This window comes from Eptesicus fuscus, unplaced genomic scaffold, assembly GCF_027574615.1.
Source record: "Eptesicus fuscus isolate TK198812 unplaced genomic scaffold, DD_ASM_mEF_20220401 scaffold_70, whole genome shotgun sequence".
Lineage (NCBI taxonomy): Eukaryota > Metazoa > Chordata > Mammalia > Chiroptera > Vespertilionidae > Eptesicus > Eptesicus fuscus.
The window spans coordinates 59,668-73,887 of NW_026557634.1; the positions used below are offsets into that span (position 1 = coordinate 59,668).

The following is a 14,220-nucleotide window of genomic DNA, read 5'->3' on the forward strand; positions in this document are numbered from 1 at the left end:
AAAAGCAAAATCAATAAGGGGGAACTACATTAAACAAAAGGGCTTTGCATTGGAAAAAAAATGATCAACATAATAAGAAACCTATGGAATTAGAGAAAATATTTGCAAAACAGATACCTGATAAGGGGTTAATATGCAAAATACATAAGGAACTCATACAATGCAAGAGCAAAACACCCACACAACCTAATTTAAAATGGTCTAGGATCTGGATAAACAGTTTTCTATTCTAAAAAAAATGTTTTTATTGATTTTAGAGAGAGAGTAAGGGAAAGGGAAAGAGAGAGAAACCTTGATTGACCGGCTACCTGCCCCTGCCTCCCCCCTCGCACCTGCCCCGGCCCTTACTCCCCCTCCCTCTCCACCCCACCCCGTGATCCAGCTCTGACCAGGAATCAAACTGGTGACCTTTAGGCACATGAGATGATGCCCAAACAGTTGAGCCACACTGGCCAGAGCTAGACAGTTTTTTAAAGAAAACATATAGCCCTTGCTGATTTTGCTCAGTGGATAGAGCATCAACCTGTGGACTGAAGGGTCCTGGGTTTGATTATAGTCAAAGGCACATACCTGGGGTGTGAGCTTGATCCCTAGTGGGGGGTGTGCAGGAGGCAGCCTATCAATGATTCTCTCTCATCATTGATGTTTCTATCTCTCCCTCTCCCCTTTTCTCTGAAATCAATAAATATAAAAAAGACTTAAATGGTCAATAGGTACATAAAAAGATGGTTCAACATCACCAATCATCAAGAAATACAAATTGAAACTATAATTATTAATTACTTTACATTGTTTGAATGGCATTATATAAAAAAAAAAAACACCAAGAGATAGCAAGTGTTGGTGAGAATGTGGGAAAAAAAGCGAAATATTGTGCACTATTGGTGGAATGTAAATTGGTTCAGCCACTTTGGAAAGCAGTTTGAAAGTTCCTTAGAAAATTAAAAACAGAACTACCACATAATCCAGAAAACCTAATTCTGGATGTATATCCCAAGGAAATGAAATCAGCACCTTGAAGAGATATTTGTACTGCTACATTCATCACAGCATATTAACATTAGCTACATATGGAAATAACCTATATATCTGTGTGCTGATGAAAGGACAAAGAAGTAATGTATATATAAAATTTATCTATGAGATAGAAGGAAATCCTGCCATTTGTGAAAATATGGATGGACCTTAAGGACACTGTTTTAAGTGAAACAAGGCAGTCATAAGAGGATTAATACTGCATTATTCTACTTACATGAGGTATCTAAAGTAGATAAAAGCAGAAGTAGAATGTTGATTACTGGGGACTGAGGAGAAAGGGAAATAGGAAATTGATGTTCAGTGAGTCTGAGGTTTTAGTCATACAAAATGCAAACGTTCTAGAGATTTGCTGAACTACATTATACTTATAGTTAACAATACTATCCTACAAGCATGTCAAACTCAAAGGCTAACATGGGCCAAATAAACAAGGTTTAAATTTATGTGGGCCCGCAAAAAATCAAAGCTTCAATTTTCACAGAAATGTAGGTTTATTTCAATAGAGACATGCTGAATATAAAGGGCTGAAATAAATGAGTAATCGTTAATGAGTATTCATTGTGGGCCGAAAATTTGACTTGCTTGCTGTACTGTGTACTTAAAATTTTGTTAGAAAGGTAGATATTATGTTGTGTGTTTTTTTTTTTTTACCACAACCTCCCACCCCCACCCAACTACAAAAAATCCATTTTACCTTTAAAGATTTTAGTGGGTTAAAAATAAAGTGATGAAGTAAGATATACCTGCTAACACTAATAAAAAAAGCTGAAGATATATATATCTCCTTATATAATAAAAGGCTAATATGCAAATTGTTCCCTCAAGCCAGAGCTTGACAACCAGAAGCTTGACCAGTCGCTATGATGTGCACTGCGGCTGCCATTTGACCTGATCCATGCCCGATTGGTGCCCCCAACCTCCTGTGGCCCCTGCCCTGGCTGGCCCAGCCCCCAATCGCCCCTCACCCACCCCCATTGGGGGTGGGGCCAGCTGGCCAACCATCCGTGACTCCTCCCCTCAGCCAGCCAGCTATGCCCCCTCACCCTCATAGCCCTTGATGACTGGCCAGGCTGAGGGACCCACCAGGCCTCTAGTATCCTATATAATAAAGAGATAATGTGCAAATTGACCATACACCCTAACAAGATGGCTGCCTATGACCATGCCAGCAGGGGGATTAGTGAGAGACCACCAAATGACTGAACAAACAGGCTGCATGGGGTGACCAGGTCAGTAGATGGTTTTAGTGAGGGATGATGAAACGACTGAATAAGCAGGCTGTGTGGGGCGATCTGGTCGGCAGCAGGGTTAGTGAGGGACGACCAAACGACTGAACAGCAGGCTGCGTGGGGTGACCAGGCTGGCGGGGGGGCCATGAGGGATGACCAGGCCAGCAGTGGGGGGCAGTTAGGGGTGACCAGGTCAACAGGGGGTGCAATTGGGGGTGACCAGTCTGGCAGTGAGGGCAGTTGGGGGCGATTAGGCTGGCGGGGGGGGGGGGCAGTGAGGGGTGACTAGACCTGCAGGGGGGGCAGTTAGTGGCAATCAGGCAAGCAGGCATGTGAGTGATTAGGAGCCAGCAGTCCAGGATTGTGAGAGGGATGTCCGACTGCCGGTTTAGGCCTGATCCCTGGAGGGGTTCCAGACTAGAGAGGGTGCAGGCTGGGCTGAGGGGACCCCTCCCCCATCCACACATTTCATGCACCAGGCCTCTATTATATATCTATTAGAGGCCTGGTGCACAAAATTCGTGCACAGGGGTGTGTGTCCCTCAGCCCAGCCTGCATCCTCTCCAATCTAGGACCCCTCTCACAATCACGGACTGCTGGCTCCCAACTGCTCCCCTGCCTGCCAACCTGATAACCCCTAACCACTCGCCTGTCAGCCTGGTCACCCCTAACTGCCCTCCCCTGCAAGCCTGGTCACCCCTAACTGCCCTCCCCTGCAGGCTTGATTGCCCCCAACTGCCCTCCCTTGTAGGCCTAGTTCCTCTCATCTGCCCTCCCCTGTTGGCCTGATTGCCCACAACTGCCCTCCCTTGCAGGCCTGGTCCCTCCCAACTGCCCTCCCCTGCTGGCCATCTTGTGGTGGCCATCTTGTTTCCACATGAGGGCAGCCATCTTGTGTGTTGGAGTGATGGTCAATTTGCATATTACTGTTTTATTAGATAGGATAGAGGCCTGGTACACGGGTGGGAGCCAGCTGGTTTGCCCTGAAGGGTGTCCCGGATCAGGGTGGGGGTTCCCTTGGGGCATGGGGTGGCCTGGACAAGGGGCCTGTGGTGGTTTGCAGGCCTGCCATGCCCCCGGGTGACCCAAATGGAGGCCTGGTATCTGGGATTTATTTATCTTCTATAATTGAAACTTTGTAGCCTTGAGCAGAGCCAAGCCTCCTTCTTGCTTTGTGGCTGCAGTCATTTTTTGTTGGGATTCATTTATCTTCTATAATTGAAACTTTGTAGCCTTGAGTGGAGACCTAGGCTGGCCAGGGTGTGTGGAAAGCTTGACTTCCTACATTACCAGGGCAACCCTAGCCTCCTGCTCTCTCCAGCTCTGTGGCTGCAGCCATCTTGGTTGGATTAATTTGCATACTTGATTCTGATTGGCTGGGGGCATGGCTTGTGGGTGTAGTGGAGTGATGGTTAATGTGCATATTACTCTTTTATTAGATATGATATTTTAAAATATATTTTTATTGATTTCAGAGAGGAAGGGAGAGAGAGATAGAAACACCAATGATGAGAGATAATCATTGATTGGCTGCCTCCTGCATGCCCCCCACTAGGGATCGAGCCTGCAACCCAATCATGTGCCCTTGACTGGAATTGAATCTGGGACCCTTCAGTCTGCAGGAAGATGCTCTATCCACTGAGCAAAACCAGCTAAGGCTGAAGTAGCTATATTAATTTGAGACAAAACAAGCTTCAGAATAAGAAAAATTATCTGAGATAAATAGGTGCACTATATAATAAAGTGATAAATTCTCCAAGAAGACACAACAATTGAAATGTGTATACCCCTAACAACAGAAGGTCAAAATATGTGAGCCAAAACTACATAGAACTGCATGAAAAAGAGACAAACCCACTCTTATACTTGGAGGCATCATTACTGTTCTTTCAGTAATTGGGTTTCTTTGAATAAATTCCCAAAAGTGGAATTGCCGGGTTCTTCTTTGTCTCTTGTTATAGCCTGTATTTTAAAATGTACTTTTGTCTGGTATAAATGTTGCTAGCCCATCTTTTTTTTCTTTCCATTTTCATAAATATATTTTTCCATCCCTTTACTTTTAGTCTGTTTATGTCTTTTGATCTGAAGTGAGTCTTTTGTAGACAGCATATGTAAAGATCATCTATTATTATCCATTCAGCCAATTGCAACATTTAATCAATTTGCTTATAAAGCAATTATAGATATATATTTATTTCTATTTTATTATTATTTTAGAATCTTTGGATGTTACTTTATTATTTTTTTAATTTAATAAATCTTTATTGTTCAGATTATTACAATTGTCCCTCTTTTTTCTCCCCCTAGCTCCCCTCCACCCGGTTCCCACCCCACCCTCTGCCCTTAATTCCCCCCACTGTCCTCATCCATAGGTGTACGATTTTTGTCCAGTTTCTTCCTGCACCCCCCACACCCCTGAGAATTTTCAGTCCACTCCCTTTCTATGCCTCTGATTCTATTATATTCATCAGTTTATTCTGATCCTTAGATTTTTTATTCACTTGATTTTTAGATTCACTTGTTGATAGATATGTATTTGTTGTTCATAATTTTTATCTTTACCTTTTTCTTCTTCCTCCTCTTCTTAAAGAATACCTTTCAGCATTTCATATAATAGTGGCTTGGCAGTGATGAACTCTTTAGCTTTTTCTTATCTGTGAAGCTCTTTATCTGACCTTCAATTCTGAATGATAGCTTTGCTGGGTAGAGTAATCTTGGTTGTAGTTCTTGCTATTCATCACTTTGAATATTTCTTGCCACTCCCTTCTGGCCTGCATAGTTTCTGTTGAGAAATCAGCTGACAATCATATGGGTACTCCCTTGTAGGTAACTAACTAGTTTTTCTCTTGCTGCTTTTAATATTCTCTCTTTGTCTTTTACCCTTGGCATTTTAATTATGATGTGTCTTGGTGTGGTCCTCTTTGGATTCCTTTTGTTTGGGGTTCTGTGCGCTTCCTGGACTTGTAAGTCTATTTCTTTCACCAGGTGGGGAAGTTTTGTATCATTATTTATTCAAATAGGTTTTCAGTATCTTGCTCTCTCTCTTTTTCTGGCATCACCATTATTCTGATGTTGGTTTGCTTGAAGTTGTCCCAGAGGCTTCTTACACTATCTTCAACTTTTTGGATTCTTTTTTCTTTTTGCTTTTCCAGTTGAGTGTTTTTTGCTTCTTTGTATTTCAAATCTTTGACTTGATTCTTGTAGTCCTCTAGTCTGCTATTAGGTCTCTGTATAATATTTTTTATTTCAGTCAGTGTATGTTGAATTTCTAGTTGGTCCTTTTTCATATCCTCGAGGGTCTCGCTAAATTTATTGGCTTTTTCAAGGAAATTCTTGAAAAACCTTATAAACGTGGTTTTGAACTCTATTTCCAGTCATTTGCTTTCTCCATTTCTTTCATTTGTGACCTGTTTCTATGTCTCCACATTTTGGCTGCTTCCCTGAGTTGATAAAGTGGCTTTGTGTGCTAGGTGTCCTATATGCCCAGTGGCTCAGCCTCTCCAGTTACCTGAGATGGACAACTCTTAGTGCACACCTTTGTGGGCTGTGTGCACAGTCTAATTGTAGTGAAGCCTTGATTGTTGTTGGTATCACTGGGAGGAATTGACCTCCAGGCCCATTGACTATGAGGATCAGCTGTGTCTACAATGGGAAAACTTCTGTGCTGGAGAACCCTTATAAGACAATTCTTGCTTCAGTGGGGCTTTGGTGCTCACTGAGTCTGCCCCCTGAGTGTGTCCCTTATGTATCTGAGGAGTTATAATCTTGATGGTCCTATTCTGAACCCTGGGTACACTGGCTCTTGGATCTCCAAGGAGGTGTGAATTTAGCCTCTGCCTGAGGCCACCCAGCAGGAGCTATGGAGAGATCTGCAGATTCCTGTTCTTTGTTTGGGTTTTGTAGGTTCCCAGATGAGGCCCAGCTGTCAAGCAATGCAAGCTGCTGTGGGACCTTCTTTTGGATGTTCTGGGTCTTTCTGACTCAGCTGCAGTTTGTTAGGTAAGTTTAGAATTCAAAGGACCAGGCCATTCATATGCAAAAGCCTCTGCACTCAGCTTGGATGGGGTGGAGTCTCAGGAAGGAGCAAGCAGCAATGGCTTTGTGGGGAGGGATCTCAGGGTGGAGCAAACAGCAATGGCTTCTTGTCAGCCCTGCCCTAACAGGCTCCTGAGTATCAGTGTCCTGCAGTAATTGCTGCAAGCACCTCTGAGAGAAAGCCGCCCTCCAGTTTTGCCCACTGCCAGACAGTCCAGTTTCTCCTCCTAAGAGTCTGGGTCCCCAGAATCTTGCCCAGAATTGGAGTTCAGAACTGTAGGGAGCTTTTTTCTCCGTCCCATTTGAGAAAGCCAGCCTCGTACTCAATTGTCCACCCTCTCTGTGCGCATGCCTCCATACCTCTGCTTCCCACAGCTCCTGTGAGTGTCAGTGTGCTTTTCTCTTCCCTTCTAGTTGTAGAATTTCTACTCAGCCAGCCTTCATGTGGTTCTGGATGATGTCCACTTTGTCTTTTATTTGTAGTTTTCAAATTGTTGTGCGAAGCAGCAAGTTCAGGTGTTTATCTATGCCAATATCTTGTTTTCTCCTATTATTGATATTTTTAATCTTCCTCCTCTTTCCCCCCCCTCCTCCCCCTCCTCCTCTTCCTATTCATCCTTCTCATTCTCTGGAAGACCCTTCAACATTTCTTATAATACTGGTTTGGTGGTGATGAGAACCTTTAGCTTTTTTTGTCTGGGAAGCTCTTTATCCTATTTTAAATGATAGCTTTGTTAGGTAGAGTAATCTTGGTTGTAGGTCCTTGCTTTTCATCACTTTAAATCTTTTGTGCTAGTCCCTTCTGGCCTGAAAAGTTTCTGTTGAGAAATCAGCTGAGAATTTTATGGAAGCTCTCTTATAGGTAACTAACTGCTTTTCTCTTGCTGCTTTTAAGATTCTCTGTTTGTCTTAGATCTTTGGCATTTTAATTAGGGTGTGTCTTGGTGTGAGCCTCTTTAAATTCTTGTTTGGGACTGCACTTACTGGACTTGTACATCTTTTCATAATTATTTTAAAAAATGTTTTAAATCCCTTGCTCAATCTCTTCTCATTCTAGTACCCACATTATACAAATGTTGGCACACCTGAAGTTGTCCCAGAGGCTCTTTAAACTATTCTCATTTTTTTGAAGTTTTTTCTTTTTGGTGTCTTTATTATTTTTTCCTGCTTCTTTAACCTCTGCTTCTTTTATTCTCCTGTTGATTTCCTGTAAGTTATTCTTAATTTCAGTTAATGTAATCTTCACTTCTGACTGGTTCTTTTTGATATTTTGTATTTTCATTTTTATGTTTCTGTATCTCTTTGTTGAAATTCTCACTATGTTCATCTACTTTTCCCATAAGCTTATTGAGCATCTTTATAACCATTTTTTAAAAACTCTGCCTCTGTTAGATTGCTTGTCTCTGTTTTGTTTAGTTCTTTTTTCTAGAGATTTTTTTTTTTTTTTGCTAAACCTGTATACCTTTTATTTTATTTAGTTCATTTAAAAAGAGTTTATTTCTCCATTTACCTACTGAAGGACACTTTAACCACATCCAAGTTTTGACAATTATAAATAAAGCTGCTATAAATTTCATGTGCACGTGTTTGAGTGGATACGCACTTTCACTTTACGTAAGCTGACACCAGGCAATATGATTTCTGCATTGCATAGTAAGAGTAAAATTAGTTTTTAAAATCCACAAAATAGAACATAGAGTTTAGACACAAACTCACACACATGGCAAGTTTATTTGACAAAGATACAAAAGCTACAATAGAGAAAGGATATTCTTTTCAGCAAATAGTGCTGGAACATGTAGGCATCCATCTGCAAAATAATAACCCTCAATTCATGCTTTAAACTCCCTAAAAATATCAACTCAAAATGAATCACTGAACTAGGTGAAGACCTGAAACTATAAAACTTTGAAAAAAAGTCAGAACACTTTTGTCACCTAGAATTATGCATATGAATGCCACCAAAACATGATGTATAAAATAAAATGAAATTCATCAAAATTAATAATTTATCCTGCTTGTCAGACACTATTAAGAAAGTGGAAAGAGCCCTAACCAGTTTGGCTCAGTGGATAGAGCATTGGCCTGTGGACTGAAGGGTCTCAGGTTCGATTCTGGTCAAGGGCATGTACCTTGGTTTTGGGCACATGCCCAGTAGGAGGTGTGCAAGAGGCAGCTGATTGGTGTTTCTCTCTCATCAATGTTTCTAACTCTCTATCCTTCTTCCTTCCTCTCTGTAAAAAAATCAATAAAATAAATTTTTAGAAAAAGTAAAGTGGAAAGAGTCATAGAATGAGGGATATTATGTTCAAATCATAGATCACATAGGGCTTGTATCCAGAATAAAGAACTCATAAAACTTAATAATTAGCGAATAAACTTCAGTAAAAATGGCTGAAATATTTGTACACACATTTCACCAAAGAAGATGTATGGCAAATAAGTACTTGAAAACATGCTTTACTACTAATGATAATGAAAATGTAAATTAAACTGCAATGATGAAGCTTTAACAAGCTATTAGAATACTTATATTAAAAAAAGATAGTATCAGGTTGAGATGAGGATGTGGAATAATGGCAGCTCATACCTTGCTGGTGTAAATTCACAATAGTATAGGCACTTTGGAAAAATTGGGCAATTTTTTAGTAAAGTTAAATGTATGCCTATGATGTACACCTGAAACTACTGAGCCATGTCAGCTGGGCTTAGCTGCTTTTTTAATGTAGCAATCGATAAGTTGATCCATCATTTATATGAATATACTAAAGCCCTATTATTGCTATAACCATTTTGAAAATAAAAAATAAATGTGGAGGACACTGCCCTGCCCCCATAACCAAATATGCTTTTCCTATGACCTTGAAATCTTAGTCTTAGATTTGTAGCCACATGAAGTGTAAATTTAGTAAACAGGCAAAATGGGGAAATGTTTTAATAAACATTATGTTCTTGAACAACTGAAAAAATTGAAATAGACTGCATGTTAATAATAATGAAATGGTTAGGTAAATTATGATTCTTCTGTAAACTTGTATAACTTACTGCAAGTTAAATTATGTTTAAAATTATGTTAAAGGTTTGGGTTCAGTTCCCAGGCAGGTCAGGTACTTAGGTTGCCAGTTCAAACCCCCTCCCCCTCACCTTGGTTGGGGCACATATAGGAGGCAACTGATCCATGTTTCTTTCTCATATGGGTGTTTCTCTCTCTATTTTCCTCTCTCTAAAATTCAACAAACATATCCTCAGGTGAGGCTAAAAAAAATTATGTTAAAATACTTATATTATAAATCTATGGAGAAAGGTAGTTTCGTGTATGTAAAAATATATAGATTTCACATAGAATATGTATGTAACCTATATGAAAAATAGTTTCAGATATATAAAAATGTAATTAAAAACAAAGGATAAAGGCAAATCACACTAACAAAAGTAATACATGTTACTTATTTATAAGTTTCATTTTCTCTAATTATTTTAAAGTGACAGTTTTATAGTTTACAAAGAAGTGTATGTTAAGCATGTTAATTTAGTGCATAGTTTTTCAGTGACATAATGGACACTAGGGAAGTAACATATATAGAACAACTGCCACAATGAAATATAGAATTTTTCCATCACCCTTCCAAAAAACACCCATGTGCACCTTTTAGTCAACTCCTACCAGCCCTGGTAGCCTTTTTTTCCCTGGGTAATGGACAAAAAATAAGTAATCACATTTACACTTGAGAAATGCTTTTTTAAAAAAATGATTTTATTTATTTATTTTTAATTTAATTTAATATTTTCCCCACCACTATTTATCCCCTATATGACCTCTGTGACCTCCAACAATCCCTATCCACCTCTGCAATCACCACACTGTTATCCATGTACATCAGTTCTCTCTTTTTTCTTTTTGCTTAATACTCACCCACCTCCCCACACTGCCCTCCACCCAGAGCTATCTGCCTGCTTTCTATCTATATAGCTGTCTCTATTTTGCTTGGTAGTTAAAAAAAAAATTAAAAATAAAACTGCCTTATGACCTAGTGATTCCTCTTCTGGAAATTTATCTGAAGAAACCTGTAACACGAATTTGAAAGAATGTATGTACCCCTACGTTCACTACAGCGCTATTTACAATAGCCAAGATGTGGAAGCAAGCCAAGTGTCCGTCAGTAGATGAGCGGATAAAAGCCATGGTACATTTACACAATGGAATACTACTCTTCTGTAAAAAGGAAGAAAATTTTACCCTTTGTAACAGCATGGATGGACCTGGAGAACATTATGCTAAGTGAAATAAGTCAGTCAAAGAAAGAGAAATGTTTTTTTAAAAGAGTATGCTTGTCTAAATTGTAAATGGCATATCCTTGTATGAATTCAGTGGAGTGGTGTACTCTAGAAGAGTATGTGAAATATAGTTCAGTTAAAAATTTTATTTACCTGAACACACAAATACAGTAGAAAGTAAATAGCAACCTGTCATAAAATATTAGCAGTAAACATTTTTATTTAAAAAAATGGAGATTTTGTACACATTTTTTTTTTCTAATACACTCTCTAAGGCAGTGGTTCTCAACCTTCCTAATGCCGCGAACCATTAATACAGTTCCTCATGTTGTGGTGACCTCCAGCCATAAAATTATTTTCGTTGCTACTTCATAACTGTAATTTTGCTACTGTTATGAATCATAATGTAAATATCTGTGTTTTCTAATGGTCTTAAGTGGCCCATGTGAAAGGGTTGTTTGACCCCAAAAGGGGTTGCGGCCCACAGGTTGAGAACCACTGCTGTAAGATGAGATGAGTGATGAATTTCTAGAATGAGAGAATGTTTCACTGTTTCAGATGGTGCTGAAGTGCCATGTATGATGTAGACAGTATTGACCATTGGATTCAGCGTTGTGGAGGATACTGTGACATGCAGTGTCATGGCATAAGAAAACTGTCTAGGTTGAGATAAAGAAAAACAGAGAAAGATATTAATCGTGAATGTTAGACAACTCTTTCAAGGTGTTTTACAGTGATGGAGAGAAAGAAAGAAAGAGAAGTAGACCAGGAAGAGAAAGGAGAGGAAGAGAAGGAGGAGAAAAAAAAGGAGAGGGAGACAGGGGAAAGGGGGAAAGGCAAGGTGAGGGCAGAGGACAAACTACAGTGGAATGTGGATGGCAGAGGTTTTTGCCTGCTTCCCTTTCTCCTCTCGCAACCTCTTTACCATGCCTGAATCAAACCAGGAAAGAATAATCTAGCAATTACCCATAATGTAACTCTTTTCAAATACCTCTCTCGAGTTGTAGACTAGAAATGAATTAAAAATGTGAAATGGTATATTTCTCAGACTTTGAGGGAGAAAGCTTACTAAGGCACAAAGAAATTCATCTCTATTATTTATCAGAGACTTTAAAGAGCATGTCTCAACTGTCCTTTACTTACTAGGGATTCCAAAGCTCACCTCATGTATAGCTAAAAATGTTGAGAAAACAGTAGTTGATTTCTTTACCCGAAGTCATATTTTTTTGGAAAGCAAGACATAAGTAATTTGGTCCCTGATCTGTTTGGTCTTGATCCCATAAATGATGGGATTTAGCATGGGAGGTATCAGAATGCAGACATTGGCAAGGAGTACATTGATGTGGGGTGAAATGTGGTGTCCAAACCGGTGAGTGAGGGGTGAGAGGATCCCAGGACCATAAAAGAGAATAATGACACAGACATGGGAACCACAAGTGTTGAGAGCTTTGTGACGAGCATCTTGGGAAGGGATGCGAAAGACAGCACGGAGAATAAGCATATATGAAACACAAATTAGCATAACATCTAAAATCACTGTTGACATTAGGACGAAAAGTCCATACCAGATGTTTATTCGTATGTCATCACAGGAATATTTGGCCAACCCCATGTGCTCACAACCAGTGTGTGGAAGAATGTTAGTTCTGCAAAAAGCCAGTCTTTTCAGAAGAAATATCATGGGGAATATTGTACCATAACTTCTCAGAAAGATAGTTAGACCAATTTTCCCAATCAGCACATGTGTAAGAATGGTGGTGTATCTCAGTGGGTAGCAAATGGCAATGTAGCGGTCAAATGCCATCACCAGCAGGATCCCTGACTCAGAGATGAAGGTGGAATGGATGAAAAAGAGTTGAGTGATGCAGCGGTCCAGGGAGATCTCCCCAGCATGGAACCAGAAGATGGCCAAGGCCTGAGGTACTGTGCACATGGAGAGGACAATGTCTGCTGTGGCCAGCATGCAGAGGAAGAGGTACATGGGTTCATGGAGGCTGCTCTTTGTGAGGATAAGGAAGATGAGCAAGCTGTTCCCCAGCAGGGCGATGACGTAGGAAATGAAGAAGGGGATGGAAATCCACATGTGCTGGTCCTCAAGGCCAGGGATGCCCAGCAAGTAAAAGACTGTGTAGCTCACACCAGTGTGGTTTAAGGTAGTCATACCTGGAGTATATGACCTGGGACCTCACTTTCTGTTTATAGAGAAATCAACATTTCAGATTTTACTCAAACCTTATTGCACCTATCTGATTCTTTTCCATATTCAGTGTTTCAACAACAACTAGGTTAACAAAATGAATAGGGTATTGTCTTCATTTTTTTTTTCAGTGGGGTAACAATCTTACAGAGGAATAGATGCTTATATATCCCATAAAACAATATGCTAAGTGAACATGTTAGGGGCAAAAAAAATACTATTATAGGAACCCAACAGAATGGCTAATTCAATCTACCTGGTTATAGGATGCCAGGTTGAGAACGGAATGAAGTCATTTGGCAGTATAAAGATGGACTGTTGTTATATAAATATGTAATGCATTTAAATCAGTGTGCAATTCTGAGTGGTTGTTTGATTGCATCTATAACACAATTATGAAAAGATCCAAACAAAAGTATATTGTCTGATTACAAATTAACGGGCTTGGATGCTTTCCTAGGAGGAGATAGTAAATCACCTTGTGCTTTAGATTGGAGAGCATTAGCTATTACTCTGCTGACTTAGTGTCAGACAAAGGTCTTAATATTCTCAAATATTTACCTTAGGCCCCATAGTCCTTTAGTTTCAGTAGTATATTCTCCTTTTTACCCCCTATAAGCTTATCCCACATCACTATATAATTTGCTCACCTGCTTCAAGTGTAGTCTTCATAGCCTCGAATGTGGTGAATGTGGAGTGTCAGGCACTGGGAGCAGAGATTTTTATGTATTTGCCTGAAGACTCCAGGGGTTGCCACTACCCCAGGGAACTCAGATTTGCTTTCAAGAACAACTCCTCTATCACATACATGGGTCAAGTCATTATGGCTCTTTATGTCTGCCAACTCCACCCCTCCTGTACAACTCCATCCCTGGATTGGGTGTGCACATATATTATTTCCAATGAATAACATGTTAGAGTCATTACATCAAATATTTCTGTTTGTGTTTTAATGATAATTAGTAAATATAATTCCAATTTGTATCAGCATACATAAATTGACTATGAAATGTAGATTATTTTATTTTATCTATCATCTACCAGTTGTACCGGTTGATAATGTGGATTTTGTAATCAAAGAAAACACAGTAATTTCAAGAGAAATATCAAAAGTGCTTTATTCAAAGTAATGTCCATCGCTAGCTACACATTTTTCCATCTTTCAGGTAATTTGTGGATACTGCCCCTATAGAACTTTTCTTGTTTTGAGGCAAACCATTCAAAGACCTAATCTGTCTACTTCTTACATTTTGAAGTGCTGCTCAGAAAGTGCATGTGCCATGAATCAGAACAAGTGGCAATCTGAAGGAGCTAGGTCTGTTGAATATAGCTGGTGGGTTAATACTTCCTAGGCAAGATCTTTTAATGTTTCTTTAACTGATTTTGAAGTGTGTGATGGTGTGTTATCATGAAGCAAAATTACTTTTCTGTGTCTTCTGGCACATT

At 39.7% G+C, this 14,220-nt stretch overlaps 1 protein-coding gene across 1 annotated transcript; it reads right to left on the minus strand.

The window, feature by feature from the left end:
* Positions 1–11,793: 11,793 nt before the first annotated feature.
* Positions 11,794–12,738, minus strand: LOC103304536 (olfactory receptor 52B4-like). The gene has a single exon (XM_008161401.2). The coding sequence runs from the start codon at positions 12,736–12,738 to the stop codon at positions 11,794–11,796; it is 945 nt and encodes a 314-aa protein (XP_008159623.2).
* Positions 12,739–14,220: the final 1,482 nt, after the last annotated feature.